At 59.8% G+C, this 16,522-nt stretch overlaps 4 protein-coding genes across 4 annotated transcripts in view; 3 read left to right on the top strand and 1 right to left on the bottom strand.

Moving 5' to 3' along the window:
• Positions 1–2,288, top strand: part of BKCO1_10000177 (asparagine synthase) — a gene marked incomplete at both ends in the record, with an annotated part of 2,477 nt that extends 189 nt beyond the window's left edge. The window contains 4 exons of the mRNA XM_020269363.1: positions 144–703; positions 767–1,025; positions 1,080–1,900; positions 2,049–2,288. Coding sequence (XP_020132999.1) covers positions 144–703; positions 767–1,025; positions 1,080–1,900; positions 2,049–2,288 — 1,880 coding nt within the window. The remainder of the gene's footprint in view (positions 1–143; positions 704–766; positions 1,026–1,079; positions 1,901–2,048) is intronic.
• A 2,112-nt stretch (positions 2,289–4,400) lies between these two features.
• Positions 4,401–5,712, top strand: BKCO1_10000176 (uncharacterized protein; the record flags this gene model as incomplete). Its single annotated transcript, XM_020269362.1, has 2 exons — positions 4,401–5,477; positions 5,533–5,712. The coding sequence occupies 2 exons, from the start codon at positions 4,401–4,403 to the stop codon at positions 5,710–5,712; spliced, it is 1,257 nt and encodes a 418-aa protein (XP_020133000.1).
• A 5,039-nt stretch (positions 5,713–10,751) lies between these two features.
• On the top strand, positions 10,752–12,459 carry BKCO1_10000175 (mfs multidrug transporter; the record flags this gene model as incomplete). The annotated part of the gene is made up of 3 exons (XM_020269361.1): positions 10,752–11,190; positions 11,244–11,391; positions 11,439–12,459. 3 exons carry the CDS (start codon positions 10,752–10,754, stop codon positions 12,457–12,459), a joined length of 1,608 nt encoding a protein of 535 aa, XP_020133001.1.
• A 1,049-nt stretch (positions 12,460–13,508) lies between these two features.
• On the bottom strand, positions 13,509–16,374 carry BKCO1_10000174 (uncharacterized protein; the record flags this gene model as incomplete). Its single annotated transcript, XM_020269360.1, has 2 exons — positions 13,509–16,064; positions 16,120–16,374. 2 exons carry the CDS (start codon positions 16,372–16,374, stop codon positions 13,509–13,511), a joined length of 2,811 nt encoding a protein of 936 aa, XP_020133002.1.
• Between the last annotated feature and the right edge of the window lie 148 nt (positions 16,375–16,522).

Raw genomic sequence — 16,522 nt, 5'->3', positions numbered from 1 at the left:
CCCCCCCCCCCCCCCCCCCCCCTTCTATCCCATCCAGCAGCACACCCTCGCACTCAAGAAAAGCGGAAAAGCGCCCAGCACAATCACCACAAGACCCACCCAAGACAAAAAAAACCACTCACCTCAACCCCACTCCACCCCAGCGCTCGGCCACGTCCGCCTCGCCATCAACGACCTCGCCCCCACCGGCGCGCAGCCCTTCTCCTCCCCCGACAGCTCCGTCCACGCCGTCGTCAACGGCGAGCTCTACGACTACGACGCCCTCCGCGCCTCCACCCGGCAGCACTCCCCCCCTTACGCCTTCGCCGGCCACAGCGACTGCGAGCTCGTCGTCGCGCTCTACCTGCAGCACGGGCTCTCCTTCCTCGCGCGCCTGCGCGGCGAGTTCTCGCTCTGCCTCTACGATTCGCGCAGCCAGCTCTTCGTCGCCGCCCGCGACCGTTACGGCATCAAGCCGCTGTTCTGGCGCGTCGACGACGGGCGGTGCCGGATCGAGGTCGCGGCCGAGGCCAAGGCGTGGCTGCCGCTCGGGTGGGCGCCCGAGTGGGACGTCAAGAGCTTGATGGAGGCCGGGTGGAACCACGACAGCCGCACGCTGTTCCGGGGCGTGCGGAAGGTGCGGCCGGGGCATTATCTCGTTTCTCAGGGATTCGGTGGGGATGTTCAGGAGAGGATGTATTGGGACATTGACTATCCGGACAAGGTGCGTTGGCCGCTTCACCGTTGGCGGTAGCTGTGATGCAGGCTGCTGAAGTTCGCTCTCAAGCGTATCCCGGACCGGAGGAGTGAGCAGGAGATGGTGGAAGGCGTCCGCGAGCGATTGCTTGAAGCTGTTCGGATACGGCTTCGTGCGGACGTCCCGGTAGGGATTTATCTCAGTGGGGGTATTGACTCGTCAGCGGTTGCAGGGATGGTGACGCATCTGGTTAAAGAAAGGGGAGAGAAGATTGGCAATGAGAAAGAGACGGACCGCGTGAGTTGCTTTGGCATCGCATTCGACGAAGACAGCGGTTACGATGAATCTGGTGAGAAGATTTATCCATTCAGGATTGAGATTCAGAGAAGTTGACAGGAAGCAGCAATCGCGAATCGCACTGCGGACTTTCTGGGCGTCAAATTCCACAAGAAGCATATGGGTGAGGCCGAGCTTGCAGCCTGTTTCGAAGACGCCACTTACCACTGCGAACACCACAATGCAGATCTCAACTACGTGGGAAAGTTTGCACTCTCAGAAGTGCCACGCGAAGTGGGTTTCAAGGTTGTCCTGACGGGCGAAGGCTCTGATGAGAATTTCGCCGGCTACCCCACGTATTTTCCCGATTACCTTCGGGAGCCTGATCTTGCATGGCCAGCGAACGCTCTGCCGGACAAGAAACGTGATGAGCTTCGCAAGGAGATGGAGGCATTGACGAACCAGAACTACAAGGCGATTGGCATGGACAGCGCCAAAACCGGCGATTCGGTTGCGGTGCGTATGCTCAACGGTATCAAAACACCGCAGTATATGACTGCGTGGGGATTTGATGTTTACGCGCCGTGGACGTATGAAGCCCACGGTGTTTGTGACCCGCGGCTTACGGTTGCGAACAACGTCGATGGCCGAACCAGAGAGCTTATCATGGACAAGTGGCATCCTCTACATTCGGCAATGTACGTGTGGTCCAAAGGGCATCTCGCCAACAGCTTCTTGTCATGCCTGGGCGACCGCACGGAAATGGCCCACAGTGTGGAGGCGAGGACGCCGTTTCTGGACCATCGCCTAACGGAATATGTGAACGGGTTGCCGCCAAGCGTCAAAGTAAGGTGGGATGAAAAAGAGCAGAGATTGGTGGAGAAGTGGGTGCTGCGGGAAGCCAGCAAGCCTTTCATCACAAGCGAGCTGTATGAAAGGAAAAAGCATGTGAGTTGCTGCTCTCTTGACCCGCGCCTGGCGCCGTCTTCGCCTCATCATTTCTCGGTTTCGCATTTGCGTTGGACGTGTTTGAAGTCGCGTCATGTCTTGCATGCAGACATGCGGAAGCGAGTGCCGCTGACGAAATAGCTGTTAGCCATACTCGGCACCCACGCTATTTCCGGAAAACGGCCCTCTGCACAAGCTCTTCTCGAGACTGATGACGCGCGAGAATGTGGAGGAGTTAGGGTTTGTCGACTGGAATAAGACAAAGGACATGGTCAGGGAGGCGTTCGTGGAGAAGAATCCTTCTGCAGTGCGGGCTGCCATCAGCATCAGCCAGTGGATCGTTCTCGGTCGGAGATTCGGGGTCAGGAAGGCAGAAGCGGCTAGGTAGGCGACGGAGTGCGGGCCGGGGGGTTGGGCTAGATCTATGAATAATGGAGAGGGCACGCAGGATCACTGATCCGAGCGGCGGGCACGCACACGGAAGTTGTTCGTGGTCGAGCCGATGATGTCCAGAACAGCCCCGCACGCGCCGTGGTTGGAGAGTGAGTGCATGGATGCATGGCGTGCTAAATTCGGCAAGACGGACGCTCCTCCGGTCGGCAAGCGTGCTGCTGCCGGTTCGGAAATGGACGTCAGCCAGCACTGCTGACGGCTGAGACGAGCTCCATCATGTGGTGATGGTGCGGATGAGAGTTGAGGCAGAAGCGCGTGCCACAGGAATAGACGTGATGCCGGGGCATTCAAAGATCTGAGTAAGACTGGGTTGCCCCGAGATGCACCCCTTGCGTCGGCGCTCGCTCGCGAAGCGGACGGAGATGGGGTGCGGTGGTGGTTGCGGCGGCAGCATGAATGCGTTCGTGCCACCTCTACTTGGCCGTTTGTCTCGTGGTGCCGCGTCAGCGCGTTGGCGGCAGCTCCAGGTCAAACTTCTGATGTCAGGCGCGTCATGTATTTGAGCTCGAGGACGTCGAGCAGCCATGGGCCGGCTGCGGTGCGACGGGCCGGGCAGCGCTGGTGCGGCGTGTGCAACTTGAGCTTGAGCTTGGGGTTGCAGAGCGCATGGCGGCTGCAGCCCTCGTGCTCCTTTCTTGTTTCAACGGCGGAGTGCAGAGAGCTTTGGCGGTGTTGGGAGAACTCCTGTTTGCGCAATCATCACGCGCCGTGACTCGACGGGCGCGGGCGCGGGGCGCGCAGAGCGTGAGAAAAGCGCGCGGTCCGGCGGCGCTGAGTGGCCCAGGGCGTCTTAAAGCAGAGCGCACAGAGGCGGTTTTGGGCACGACGTCAGAGCAGGGCAGCAGTGTGGGGAGGGGCAGGAGGTGCTGTGTAAAGATAGAAGCTGCGAGTGATGTGCAATTTGGGCGGTAAGAATCCTTCGGGGGCTTTTATCCGCCATTAACCTCGAGCAGGGAGCAAAGCCGGGGACGAGTCGGTGTCGCGGCCTATTTTTGGGCGCAGAAGCGGGCCAATTAACGCATCGGGCACGCGCAGGGCGGGGCTGAGTCGGGCGGCCCCCAAATTATGTCGACGCTGGCGACGCCGTGTCACGCCCGCAGCCCGCTGCCGTGGAGAAGCGACATGGACCGACAGGGCCACAGGACCACAGGACCACCACGCACGCCCACGCACGCCCACGCACGCCCGCGCACGCCCACGGCAGACACGCAGCGCCGTTCGCAGGATTGCCATGCCGGGCGTGAAACGGGCGCGGTGGAAGCACTGCGGAAGGATTGCGCCAGCCCACCGCTGCGCCCAGACACTCGCCCGCCCGCAGCGGTCGCGGGGCATGGGCACGGCATGGCCTGGCCGGGCGGGGGGTAGCGGGCTGCACACCGCCGGGCGGCGGGCTGGTGCAGGCCCGGTGTCTGCACGTCTGCCATGATGGCGACACCAAGCCGGCGGCGGGCGCCCCAGGCTCCCAGCAGACGGCGTGCTGGAATCGACCCTGCCCGGCGACCCTGCCACATGGGCCGACCGGGAACAAGGCCTCGAAGCCGTTTCAAGCGACCCAGCAACCGGCCGGGATGGCGATCCTTCAGCTCCAACGCTCCACAGCTCGCTCTCGCACCGCCTGACCCCGGCGGCGATCGCTTGCGCAGGGACGGCGGTTTCTACCGCTGAGGCGCCCTCGCCGCGCCGCCGCGCCGGGTATGGCAGCTGGGAGCAAGCAACGGCCGCGGCTCCACCATCTTCTAAATCTGGATGGCCCTAGCCACACCGCGATGGCTGCTGGCGTGCCTGCGTCCCTGCGAGCGTGTGCGCCTTATCCGTCCTCACGCAAATCCTCTGAGATTGCTCGGGGCCATCAGCCTGCGCTCAGCCCTCCCGCATAGCCTGCCTGATCTGGATCTCGCTCGCGCCGTGACTCGCGCTCCACCCGTCCTACTTCGACACAGATCGATCCACAGATTGGCTGCCAGACAAATAGTCGCGGCCGCCGTCAGCTTCAACCCGCCTCTTTTGTCAGACACGCCTCCTCCAGTCTGCTAGCTCTTACCTCACCATGTCTGCCTCCGACTCCCCAATGCCTTATGTATCCGCCGCCCAGCCCGACGACATGGACACCACCGCCCACGAGTGGTACACCCTGCCCGTCAACGTACGCCTGCCGCCTCCCGCCCGCCCGCAAAACATGCAATTGACAACATCAAAGGCCCCCTACGACGCCCACTATGGCTTCGTGAACCCCTACGTCACCCCCTCCGTGTCGTCCGCCGGCTTCTCGCCCATTCCCGAGCACGCCAAATCCACCGGCGCGCCCACGCCCATGCTCGGCTACACCACCGCCGACTCGTCCACCTTCCCCCCCGTCTCGGACTCCATCCCCTTCCCGCTCGCCGACGCCGCACCCCCGCGTCTCTCCATTCCCTCGCACCTCGAGTCTTCGCAGGGCTACAACCTCTTCCGCGGCTCCGACAACTACTACGTCTACGGCTGCAACCTTCCGTTTGACAGCATCCCGCCACGCCCGCACAGCAGCCCGAGCGTCTTCAGCCCCGTCACGCCCGGCGGCGGCAGAGCCTCCGAGCACTTCGCCTGGCCCACCACCTCCAACGCCCTCGGCATCTCGCACCCGGGCATCGACGAGACCATGTTCAACACCACCACCAGCCACCACCACCACCCGGCAGTGCTTGCATCCAGCCCCCCGCAGGCCAGCAACGCCCCCACCCCCGAGATCCGCGCCCCTAAGCCGAACCGCCCGTACGCCCTGATCGCCCCTCACCCGATGGGCATCCAGCGCCTCGCCGCCACCACCAAGCGTGGCCACGAGGATGACTCGGAGATGGCCGAGACATCCATCAAGCGCCGCAAGTCCAGCGGTTCCACCGGCTTGCACGAGCTCGGCGAGGAGGACAAGCTGCTCCTCAAGCTCAAGGACGAGGAGACGCTCCCGTGGAAGGACATCGCCGCCCGCTTCCAGACCGACCTGGGCAAGACGTACCAGATCCCCGCCCTGCAAATGCGCCTGAAGAGGCTGAGGGAGCGTCTCCGGGTCTGGACCGATTCCGACGTGAAGGCGCTGCGCATGGCTTACGACTACTGGAGGGACCAAAAGTTTGAGATTATTGCTTCAAAGGTGTGTTCTGCCGCTTCTCAACCAACCAGCTCTCTTACTGATCGTTTTGCTGCAGATGATGGAATTCGGAGCCTCGGACAGGTGGACCGCCAAACAGTGCGCCCGGAAGTGGGCCGAAATCGACCCCAGCGCAACGCCCTTCATGACGACCCAGGATGAGCCCCAGCAGGCGACTTTCTCGTACACGGCGAGCCCCGAGAGCACCAGCTACCTGCCCTACATGCACATGCCTTGAAGGCCTGGCTGTGCCAGCATGCTTGACGCATCTCTTACGAATGCTCGATGCATATATCCTTGCACGCACCGGCCGAACGCAAGGAAACGATATCCTCTGCATCTCCCCCCGCTCCACGGTTGTGTATAACACTCTTCACTTTCGCTTGATACCCACTGTCGGGAAGGAAAAAAAGACTTTCGCTTTTGCATTCGCTTCCATTGATACCCCATTTCCCTAGACTCTCGCTTTCTTCCTTGTACATTTTCAAGGTTGTTTGCCACTTTTTCTTTTCCAAAAGAAGACTCTCGCTTGATACCCAGATTTTGGTTTAGCTGCATTTTTGTATTACTCTGAGCGTTTGCATTGCATGGTATGGCATCGGTTGTAGTTTTTGGCTATTTTGGGTTCACATGCATTTGTTGGCCGGGATCTGGTTGGATCAAACTGGCGTTCATGAACGATGGGGCATAGGCGCTTATTTTGTCTCTATTTTTGAGAGGATTGCATGTATGTATGAACGCGGCATCGTTTGGAGGGAAAACTGGGTTGAATCTATGTTTAGACAGTGGTAGGGTGCGTTGGGAAAGTGATTTCGTAGTCCTTGTTGGGGTGGTCTCACTATCGTCACCTTTCTGGTCGAATTCAAAGAAGATGGACACAACAGTCAGCGTTACTCGTTTCACCAGTCAATTTCGTCATATTTGGATTGTCCCTGCAATGCTAAGGCGCTGGGGTGGCAGGGCGGCTCGGGATATTCCACTTCTTCCTTCCTATTTGCGAAGGGGGCCAAGCAGTTGATCTCTTATTTCCACCCCCCCCGCGAGGTCATTTCCTACAGTCTGCCGTGGATCCGAAATGATGGAGAAGACGGGTGTCGATCGGCTATTGTCGGTGGGCGTGGTGGTTCGAGGTGATGGTGTGCTGCTTCCCCGCGACGCGTGCGCCCTGCACGAGGCTCCCTCCGTCCGCTCACCGCATCCTGGGGGTCGAGGGAGGGGAGGGGTGTTACCAGAGGCGCGGAACCGCACAGCTCTGAGGCGGTGGCGGCTGTACTTGGTTCGATTGGCCGGGTCGGTGCGGCGCTGCTCGAAGGATTCACCTCCTGGCTTGATGATCCTTCCTGGCCGCCGCTCCGCCGCCTCGCCATTATTCCCTCCCCCCCTCCATCTGCGGTATGTACGCCCATCTCAGCATGGCGGAGCTTGCAGAGCCACCCGCCGTGGCAGCCTCGCTCCGCTGGTGCCTTGTCTGGTGGTGTGCGGCGGCGGGACATGGACTAAGCCGGGCGCTGCACGACGCACAGGCAGCAGCAGCTACGGTGAGCAGGAGGTCGAGGCGGTGCTGGGACTGTGGTACCTACGGGCGCTGCTGCCTCCGGCTGCTTTGCTCCACACGAAGCTGCCCCTACCCACGGCATGCTTGGCCGGCCCGCCGGTCCTGGCATGATTGAGAGAAGCTCCGCTCCCCGGCCAACGGGAACTCCCGCTCTGCGTTTTTCTCAAACACCCCTACACCCGTCTGCGCAGGCGAGGCCCAGAAATAGCAACACGCTTGGTTCTTCTGCACACCAGCATGTGTTGGCGCGTTTGGTTGTTGCTTGCACGCGGCCCCCACGACGTCTAATAACAGACGGGTGGGGCAACACTGTGCGCGAAGCAGAGGAGCCGGAGGAAAAAAATCCGGGCAGCGGTCGTGTCAACCGCTCAGCAGGACTGGCGGCGGCGTTGCGCGTCTGAATTTCCCTTTTCGGCATGCCGGGTCGACCCTTTCGCGGTGGCTGGACGGGAGAACCGGGGGAAAGTCCAGCCGCAACGTCATGCTCGCCTTCTTCCTCTCCACAATTTCGCCCTCTCGTCGCCGGCCGTCGCTTTCGCACTGGCGGAAAAAGCAAGGCTTGCCAGCGGGAAGGAAGTCATCAATCAACGGAGCTGGCGGCGACGTCATGCACTCGCGGTGCCCATCTCCACGCCGCTGATCGATAAGGCCATTTGCTTGCCGCCGATCAAACCACCGTGCACGCCAGGGATCAGGAATAGCAGCAGGCAGGGGGGCGGCGGTCGAGAAAAGGTTGGCTGCGAACCGACTGGCCGGTAAATTGAACAAAAGCAACAGGCCGAGAAGCACCACGACCACTTGATACCACTTGCTACTTGCTACTTGCTACCTGCTACCACGACGTCCGCGCCTGCGCACGCGAAGATAGCGCCGCCAAGAGTTGTCAGTCTACTTTAGCGTGCTCTTTTGGCCGCCGCCGAATCGCTTGCCACGCCCAACCTTGAAACGAACCGCCCTCTTTCTTTAGTAACTCGAGGTACTGCGCCCCAGCCGCGGCCGCAGCCAGAAACCCGCCGTGACAACGATGACACGACGAAGAAGAAGAAACATCCCAGCACTGCCTGTCAGCGCTTACCTCCCCCCCCAGCCTCTCTAGTTGTAGCGCGCACCCCACTGAGAGGTACTGCCGACTTGTGTCCGCGCCATTGCATGGATCAGCACGCGCCCTGGAGAAAACACGATTGCTAATCGGAACGGAGAGCTCCATGTGACCACGAGGTGCCTACCAGTCCAATCAGCAATCCGCGGTGCACTAAGGTAGATCTCCCACTCCCGCTGATCCTCAAAGCCACCACCACCAGTACCATCAGCCAGCCAACCAGCCAGCGGATGGTCTTTTCCTGATGAGCAACTGCAGCTACCCGACCGGCCTTCTGCCCGGTGGCCCATCGGCCTTGCGGTCCTTATATCCGGCCCGGTCGCGAAGCCACCGAGTGCCACATGGCGGTTAAGCTTATCATTCCGCTCCTCTGGCCATGCAGGAACGTGCCGACGCCTTCCCACGCACTGACGTCTTCTTCTTCACGCGCTGGGAAGGAAGGAATGCGTTCGGCCCGTGGTCGCCTCACAGCCTTGACTAAGCGGCTCTTTGTTTAGCTAGGGAGGCGGGCTTAGTATCATCATCATCGAAGAAGAAGAAGACGTTGGCGGGCGGATGAGCGGTGGGTGTTTGAGCACGCGAGCACGCAGGTTTGCGCGCAGCGTGGGTTATGGGGTGGCGCAGCCCAGTGTGCTGGTGCTGGTGCTGGTGCTTTTGCCGATGGTGTTGAACAAGGAGATGCCTGCTTTCGATTGGACAACTGTACACAAAGGACCCCGTATGACGAGATCTCCCAAGCACAAAGCAACGCTGAGGGAACGAATAGAACGGATAAGGGGGAAAAAAGGTTACGAAAGTCGCACTGCAGGATCCGAAACGGCTCCTAGACAAAGACTTGAGAGGCGCTGCGAAGCGATTGGGACCTGGTACCACGATACGGTGCCACCGAGCTTCTAGAACCACGCAGTCTGGTGTTTCTTCTTTCGGTTGGTTTGATGGCACAATCACTGCTGCTAAACATTTGCCAGCAGCTCGCACGAACTTGGAGCGCCCCGCGAGCTACACAGTACCTGCCATATGTGGCTGCACGCACGCGCGTGGGCTGACGATTACATAGCGGTTCCGTGACACACGGATCGAGCTGCACGGGCGCGTGCGGCCAAGACGCCGTGGCACTCGATATCATGCACGCGAAGTGCGGCGTTTGAGAGAGAAGCAGGAAGCCGTCGCCTACCTAGTACCTACCATGTGTGTGCCAAGGGCCCAAGGCAGACTCCTCATCACTCCACCGCCGCCCGTCCTTTTTGGAAACAAGAAAGGCAGACTCCGCCTCGTGTCAGCATCGTCCCACAAAAATTCCAGTCGCTGCCGGACCATCGTCGAGGCCCCGGCGGCGAAAGAGGGGAAAGAGAAAAAAAAAACACGGCGGCGGCGATCCAGGCCCACGCCATAGAAGTTCGAGGTTGGCAGGGGGGGAAGGGAGATGATGATCCTCCATCGTAAGAATGATGGGGAAAATCGGAATGCTCATGACGCGTCGCGCATACGTGTATGTTGGAACAAGGAACTTCCTCCATCTCTCCTCAACTAGAAGGACTTTCAGAGGATGGGCACCTCGGGAATGCCCAGCGGCAAAGGCAAAATGCGTAATTTTCGGGCACCATCTCGAAGCCGTCGACTTTTTGGCCACGAACACCGGGCCGCGGATTGGCGCATGCACATGGGCTCACATTTGTCTGGTCTACCGGGAATGCTCGTCTTGTAGAAAGCCAAGTGCCGGATCACCATGGGAAAATGCAGGGCGGATTCGAGATCAGAGGAGCATGTCGATCCTCCAGATTCATTGAATTCCACCGTGTTTGCCCGACCCGGACGTTTGACCAGGGAAATTATAGATGGGAAGTGTAATAGGCGTGGCAACGCTCGTCTGATTGGCGTGACTGCGACATCGGGCAACGGGCAACGGGCTCTGCTGGCCGGCCCGATTGGGCAGAATCCCGTCGCCCTGCTACCACCGCCACAGGATTGGCCGGTGGAGTTCGGTTATTTGATGCCGGAAGGCCGGTGGAGCAGCTAGAAAGGTCCAGTGCTTCTTAGTACTGTCGGATGGGGACCCTGTCGCTGTTCGGATGCCAGCCTCGACCTGCTGCCACCTAATTACCGGGACGGACCTACGCGAGGTGCTAGACTCTCGATCACGTACCTAATTATGTGTGTAGTCTGCATTGAGTGTCTTGTCGATTATGGTACATTGACATCATGACATATGAGTCCCCGGGCTAACTGACTCGAACTATAGCTAGCATGTGAGATCGTTGAATGTTGCTCGACGCTTAAATCAACCACCTCCAACGCTTGTCTTTACACAGTACAGCCTTAACCCCACTGCTAGTCTTGATTTATATCTCGCAGTTTTAGTCAGCTAGTCATGCAATGCGCATTGTGAGGAGTTCGACCAACTGCGCGACATTCACAAAGCACGGCAGAGACCGTTCAAGGACCAAGAGGTTGGAGGTTCGCGCTTGCAATTGGGTTGTTGGCAATGTCGCAATGTCAGCTAGCTGCTTTGGGTCGGAAGTTGTCAAAGGGCGCGCTGCAACGCCGCTTCTGGGGGGCTTCGTACCACGTGAAAGATAGACACCACTTTTCAGTCTTCACTTATTGTCAAACACCGTAGCATACAATGGCTACTACGGCAACAGAACCGGTCGACAGCCTGACCGCTCCCGCAGACACTGACACGTCCATCATACAGCTGGATAAGGCCCAAGACCCTCTATCATGGAGCCCAAGTAAGAAGTGGCTTTGCACCATTGTCATTGTGGCAATGACAACGACAATCAGCTTTTGCTCAAGCATCCATACCGCTGTTCTGGCTGATGTTGCCCACACTTTCCGTTGTTCGAGAACAGTGGCCACGCTTGGAGTCTCAACCTTCCTCCTCGGATTCGCAGCCGGTCCATTGATATTCGGTCCGCTGTCTGAGGTTTGGGGTAGGAATCCCATATACCGAGCGGTGCTGCTGTTCTTCGTAGTCTTCAATGTGGGATGCGCGCTGGCCCCCAACATCGCCTCACTTCTCATCTTCCGCTTCTTCTGTGGATTTTTTGGATCACCCACCGGTTAGTTGCACATTCAACGAGACGTTACAATGGACTGACTGAACCTCATCCAGTGACGAATTCGGGTGGAAGTCTGACCGACATGTGGCCCACCAGCCATAGGACAGTCCCACTGGCTTTGTTCACCGCAGCCAGTTTTTTGGGTCCTGTGGTAGCCCCGATAGTTGGAGGCTTCGTAGTGCAATACACCAATTGGAGATGGTAGGGCGCGCAAACTCGCCCGACGCGTGGCTACTGACACAACGAAGGAACTACTGGATCGTCTCCATCCTCGGCGGCGTCTCCTACACGGCCATGCTAGCCATCCTGCCCGAAACATACGCACCAGTCATTCTCCAAAGGAAATCCCAAAAGGACCGGCTGCCCGACATCGACTACTACGTCACGCTCACCCGGCCGTGGGTCATGCTCTTCACCGAGCCCATCCTCTTCCTGCTGTCCCTGTACATGGCCTTCTGCTACGGCATCCTCTACCTCGACTTCACCGCCTACCCCATCGTCTTCGCCCAAACCCGCGGCTGGGCGCCCGGCCCCGCCGGCCTGTCCTTCCTGGGCATCGGCCTCGGCATGGCCCTCGCCACCGCCTGCTCCCCGCTCATCAACCGCATCCACGCCCACTACGTCACCAAGCTCCGCCTCCGCCGCCGCCGCCGCCGCCGCCGCCAAAATCCGCTGCAACACGGCAACAACTCCCCCTCCCCCTCCCCCTCCCCCTCGCCCTCGCCCCCCTCCTCCCCACTAGGCCCCCCCGAACCCGCCCCCGAACCCGAAGCCCGCCTCCCGCACCTCATCCCGCTCTCCCCGCTCCTCCCCCTCAGCCTCTTCTGGTTCGCATGGACGTGCTCCTCCCCCTCCTCTTCCGCCCTCGTCCCCATCGCCTCGGGCGTCCCCTTCGGCTTCGGCTTCGTGCCCCTCTTCCTCGCCATCACCGCCTACCTGACCGACGTCTACGGGGGCGGTCCCGGCCCTAGCTCCGGCGGCCCCGGCCCCGGCCCCGGCACCGGCAGCCACGCCGCCAGCGCGCTCGCCGCCAACGCCGTCCTGCGCAGCCTGTTCGGCGCCGCGGCGCCGCTGTTCGCCACGCGCATGTACGACCGGCTGGGCCCGGCGTGGGCGACGAGCGTGCTCGGGTTCGCGGCCGTGGGGCTGGCGGGGTTGCCGTGGGGGTTTTGGAGGTGGGGCGGGTGGTTGAGGGGGAGGAGTGGGTTTGTTGTGGCGAGAGAGGCGGCGGCGGAGAGGGGGAGGAGGGGCGAGGGGGAAGGGGTGTGAGGTGTTGGCGTGGTGAATTACACAACGCCTCGGCTGCGTTTTTTTTTTTTTTTGGGCTGTTGGTCGATTGGTATGCTGTGGATTCTGGCTGGCGTGATCCGGATCGAGCGTTCGGCATGTTGCGGTTTCGTACTTTACGTCATGGCGGGTCTTGAAAGATTCGATCTTTCGTGAACCATTTTTGCAATCAGACAAACTCATATGGCAGGTATGTAAAACACATGCACTGATGTAAGAGGTGCGATCATGCGGTATACAGAGTTATCAGACGAGAGCGTTAACCAATCAACATGTACTGCGCGGAAGGGTGCAGACACCACACCAGGAGATCCAAAGTTCCATTATTACTGTTCAAGTTGATAGACCGTAACTCCAGACTCCCTGAAAGTCCCACAAGGAACGTATATGCCACTGTGGCGGCTTTTCATCATCCGTCAGAGGAGTCGTGAGCGAGTGTATCAAACCCGTGCCTTCCACGCCGGCCGTTAGTATCCAACTCTTGACCAAAAGGACAGACAGTGCATGCGCCGTCCAGAAAAGGAGACAAACCCTCAAAGAAAACAGAATCCCGAAACCATTTTTTTTTTTGAATCTCTTACCTCCTCCATCAGGTGACCCGAACAACAAAGAGAAGTGGGCATCGAGAAACCGTTGCACGTCTCCACCTTCGAACCATCCCACGGCAACGACTGAATAAGCTCAGAGCGCCCAGAACGCAGGTACGTCCAGCCTCAACAGGGCTTCGAAGCGAGACTTCACAACCCCCAACCGATCCCCCACTCCTTCTCCCATCTCTCGACGTCCCCCCAATTTTTTTTTCGAAAGAAAAGACAAGGGTAAGCAGTATCCACAGGCTCCTGGGATCATCTCAGCAGACCTTTCGAGCACCAAAACGCCTAAAAAAATAAAACCAAAACAAAAGAAAACCCAATAACACAAGTCCTTCCAGCCGTCCGTCCGTCCGTCCGTCCGTCCTTTACCGGCTTCCAAGCACATCAGACGCATAAAAAAGGAGAAGGAGATAAAGAATTAGAAGAAGGAAAATCCCCTTACTCCCCAACCGCCGCCGCCTCCTCCAACACCGCACCCCTCACAACCCTCATCCCCCTCATCATCCTCTCCCCCGCCATCTTCTTCCCCCTCTTCACCTTCCTGCTCGCCACCCCCGCCCCCGAAATCTTCTGCAACCCCACCACGTTCGCGTTCGCGTACGTGCTCCCCAGCGAGCTCTTGAAGTACGCCGCGTTGCCGCCCAGCGTCGCCCACACGCAGCCGGCCGTGGCGTCGCAGCGCGCGGCCATCTCCTCGGGCACGGCGCTCGTCTGCGCCCAGCGCGGGTTGTCCGCCATGTCGACGCCGTTGCTGTCGAAGCCGCACAGGACGAGGAAGCGCGCGCCGCTGGACGGGACCGAGTACGCGGTCCCGTTGGAGGACGGGCACGCGATGGGGCCGGTGGAGGCGGGCCACGTTGAGCCTCCGCTGCTGGACGATGTGGCTGATGAGGATGCGGCGGAGCTGGTCGCCGTGCTGGTGCTGCTGGTCGAGCCGCCCGACGCGAGCTTCCGCGCGCCCCAGACGTTGGCGTTGGCGTTGGGCGTGCCGAGCGACGACGACTTGAGGTAGCACGTGCCGTCGGCGCCGACCGAGGGCGGGATCACGAACGAGACCTGCCGGCAGTTGGCCGTCTGCTCGCACAGCTCGACGCACTGCTCGAGCGTCGGGCGGTAGAAGTAGTTGATGTCGCCGCCGTTGCGGTCCTTGTTGCACTCGATCGCGTACGTCGCGCCGTCCGACGCCGTGTAGGTCGAGCCGTCCGCGGCGGGGCAGGAGATGGCGGCCGCGGCGCTGGTGGTCGTGGTGGTGGTGGTGGAGGATGAGGAGGAGGCGGCTGCGGAGCTGGAGCTGGAGCTGGAGCTGGAGGAGGAGGAGGAGGAAGAGGAGGAGGAGGAGGAAGAAGAAGAGGAGGAGGAAGAGGGCGAGGGTGAGGGCGAGGACGACGACGACGACGAGCTGCTGGACGACGAGCTGCTGGAAGACGAGCTGCTCGACGATGTCGACGTCGTGGATGGTGCTGCCGGAGGCGAAGAGGAACTCGAGCTTGGAGTGCTCGCCGACGAAGCAGCCGTAACAGCCACGCAGTAGGACTTTCCGATTTGCAAGTATTGACAATCGTTCCCAATCGACGGGTTCCATGCGTAGAACTGTGGGAACGTTATCCCGTTCGAGCCCAAGACCCCCTGACACGTGTCGCCGCTGACGACGTTGTAATACTTGTTACAGTTGGCAACAGTGTCAGCCGGCGCGTTGGCTGGCGGACCGGCTGCAGTGGTGGCTGTAGTTGCAGTGGTGACAGTCGTAGCCGTGGTAGCGGTCGTAGCGGACGAAGCGCTGCTGGAGGAGCTGCTTGGAGACGACCCCGACGACGAAGAACTGGATGGCGAAGAGCCCGAGGATGCTCCCGCGGGCGCCGCCCCCGAGCTACTGGCAGCACCACCGCCAGCAGCACCACCGCCAGCAGCACCACCGCCGGCAGATGCGGACCCAGTATTGGAAGCTACGGACCCAGTATTCGAAGCTACGGCGTTCTGCGTGACGGTGGAACCAGAAATGACGAGCGTTGGGAAACCGGGACTCGATTGACCGGGAGCTGGCAAAGTCATCTGGTTCCCGCTGTAGAAGTTGGAAGCGCCAGAGGAGACGCTCGGGAGCGTGAAGCCAGTGTTGGTTCCAGTCAGAGACGACGCCACACGCAGCGTAGGAGTGACGACCTCCGAATTACACACGGGGCTACCGGGCGGGTAGACAGTCGTGGTAAACGTGTCCGTGAAGGTCTCGGTCGCCGTGATGCGGGGCTGCGAGAAGATGCTAGTGACAGTCCTCTGATCGGCAGTAACGGTGCGGTAGACAATGGACGTGATGTCAACCCATGTGGTGGGATTATTGGCCGTGACGGTTATCCAATTGACGTTGTTGGCAATGCGCGTCACTGTATCGACCATGGTCGATCGTGACTGGAGGTACACGGTGGAAATCGGCAGCATCGTGGTTGAGAAAGTGGAACCGCAGTAGGGAACAGCGAACGTGGTCGGCTGCGCACGGCGATGGAGCTTCTCGACATCTTTGCGCCTGAGCTTCTGGCCAGTTGGCGTAGCCGCCGCACCTGTAGCCATCTCAATGATACGTGGACTGACACATGCCGAGCTGATGGTTTGGCGGAGTGTCGTTATTTCCGTAATGGTCCGGTCATCAACAGTCAAGACAGATGTGACAGTCGCAGTAGGCTTGGTGAGGTAGCTGGTCAAGACGCCAGACCTTGTTATGGTCGATGTACCTCCTGGCGGGTCAACCGTGGTGTAAGAATTAACATCGCGGTAACTGGTTGATGTGACGGTGCTTGAAACCCAAGCTGTGAGAGTCGAGGTAGCAGTTGTGTACGAAACCGTCGGCAAATGCTTGTGGGTGTAGGTAATACGAGAAGTGAAAGCACCTCCTTTATTGGTCCCAAGAATGCTAAGCGTCACCGGCCCAGCAGAAATCGTGCTCTGGGCCAGCTTGAAGCTGAACGGGATGGTTCCGGTAAAGTCTTCAGCAACGGTAGCAACGTCCTGGACAATTTTGTCAGTGTTTGAGATGCTAAACGCCTCAATGAAGGCTACTTACGACAGCGCTGACGAAGCGCGTATTCCCCGAGAGATCATTATACTTGGCCACTACGGTGTAGATACCACCGTTTGCACAGCCCGGCACACTGCGATCCTGGACAAGGTCGGCACGAAGGCGATCCTCAGAGTTGGGGTCGGAATTGCAAGTGCCTGCTGGGGCAAAGGCAAAGTTAACGCAGGCTTGTGCCGACACTGAAGCCGCCTGCAGCGCAACGGCTGCGACGGCAAACAGAGTGGACGATTTGGCAAACATGGCTGGAGAGCAGACCAAAGGCACGGAAACAAAGTAGCGCGGCCCCCAAGGCCGAAACAAACCTCTCTGAGGTCCTCAGAAACACCAGCCAGAGGTGTTGATATATACCTTTCAACCAGCGTTCGCGTCCCCCTTGAGTGACATCTTT

This window comes from Diplodia corticola, assembly GCF_001883845.1.
Source record: "Diplodia corticola strain CBS 112549 chromosome Unknown scaffold10, whole genome shotgun sequence".
In the NCBI taxonomy this organism is placed as follows: domain Eukaryota; kingdom Fungi; phylum Ascomycota; class Dothideomycetes; order Botryosphaeriales; family Botryosphaeriaceae; genus Diplodia; species Diplodia corticola.
Note: the sequence above shows the minus strand (reverse complement) of the source record. Positions and strands in the feature narration are given on the sequence as shown.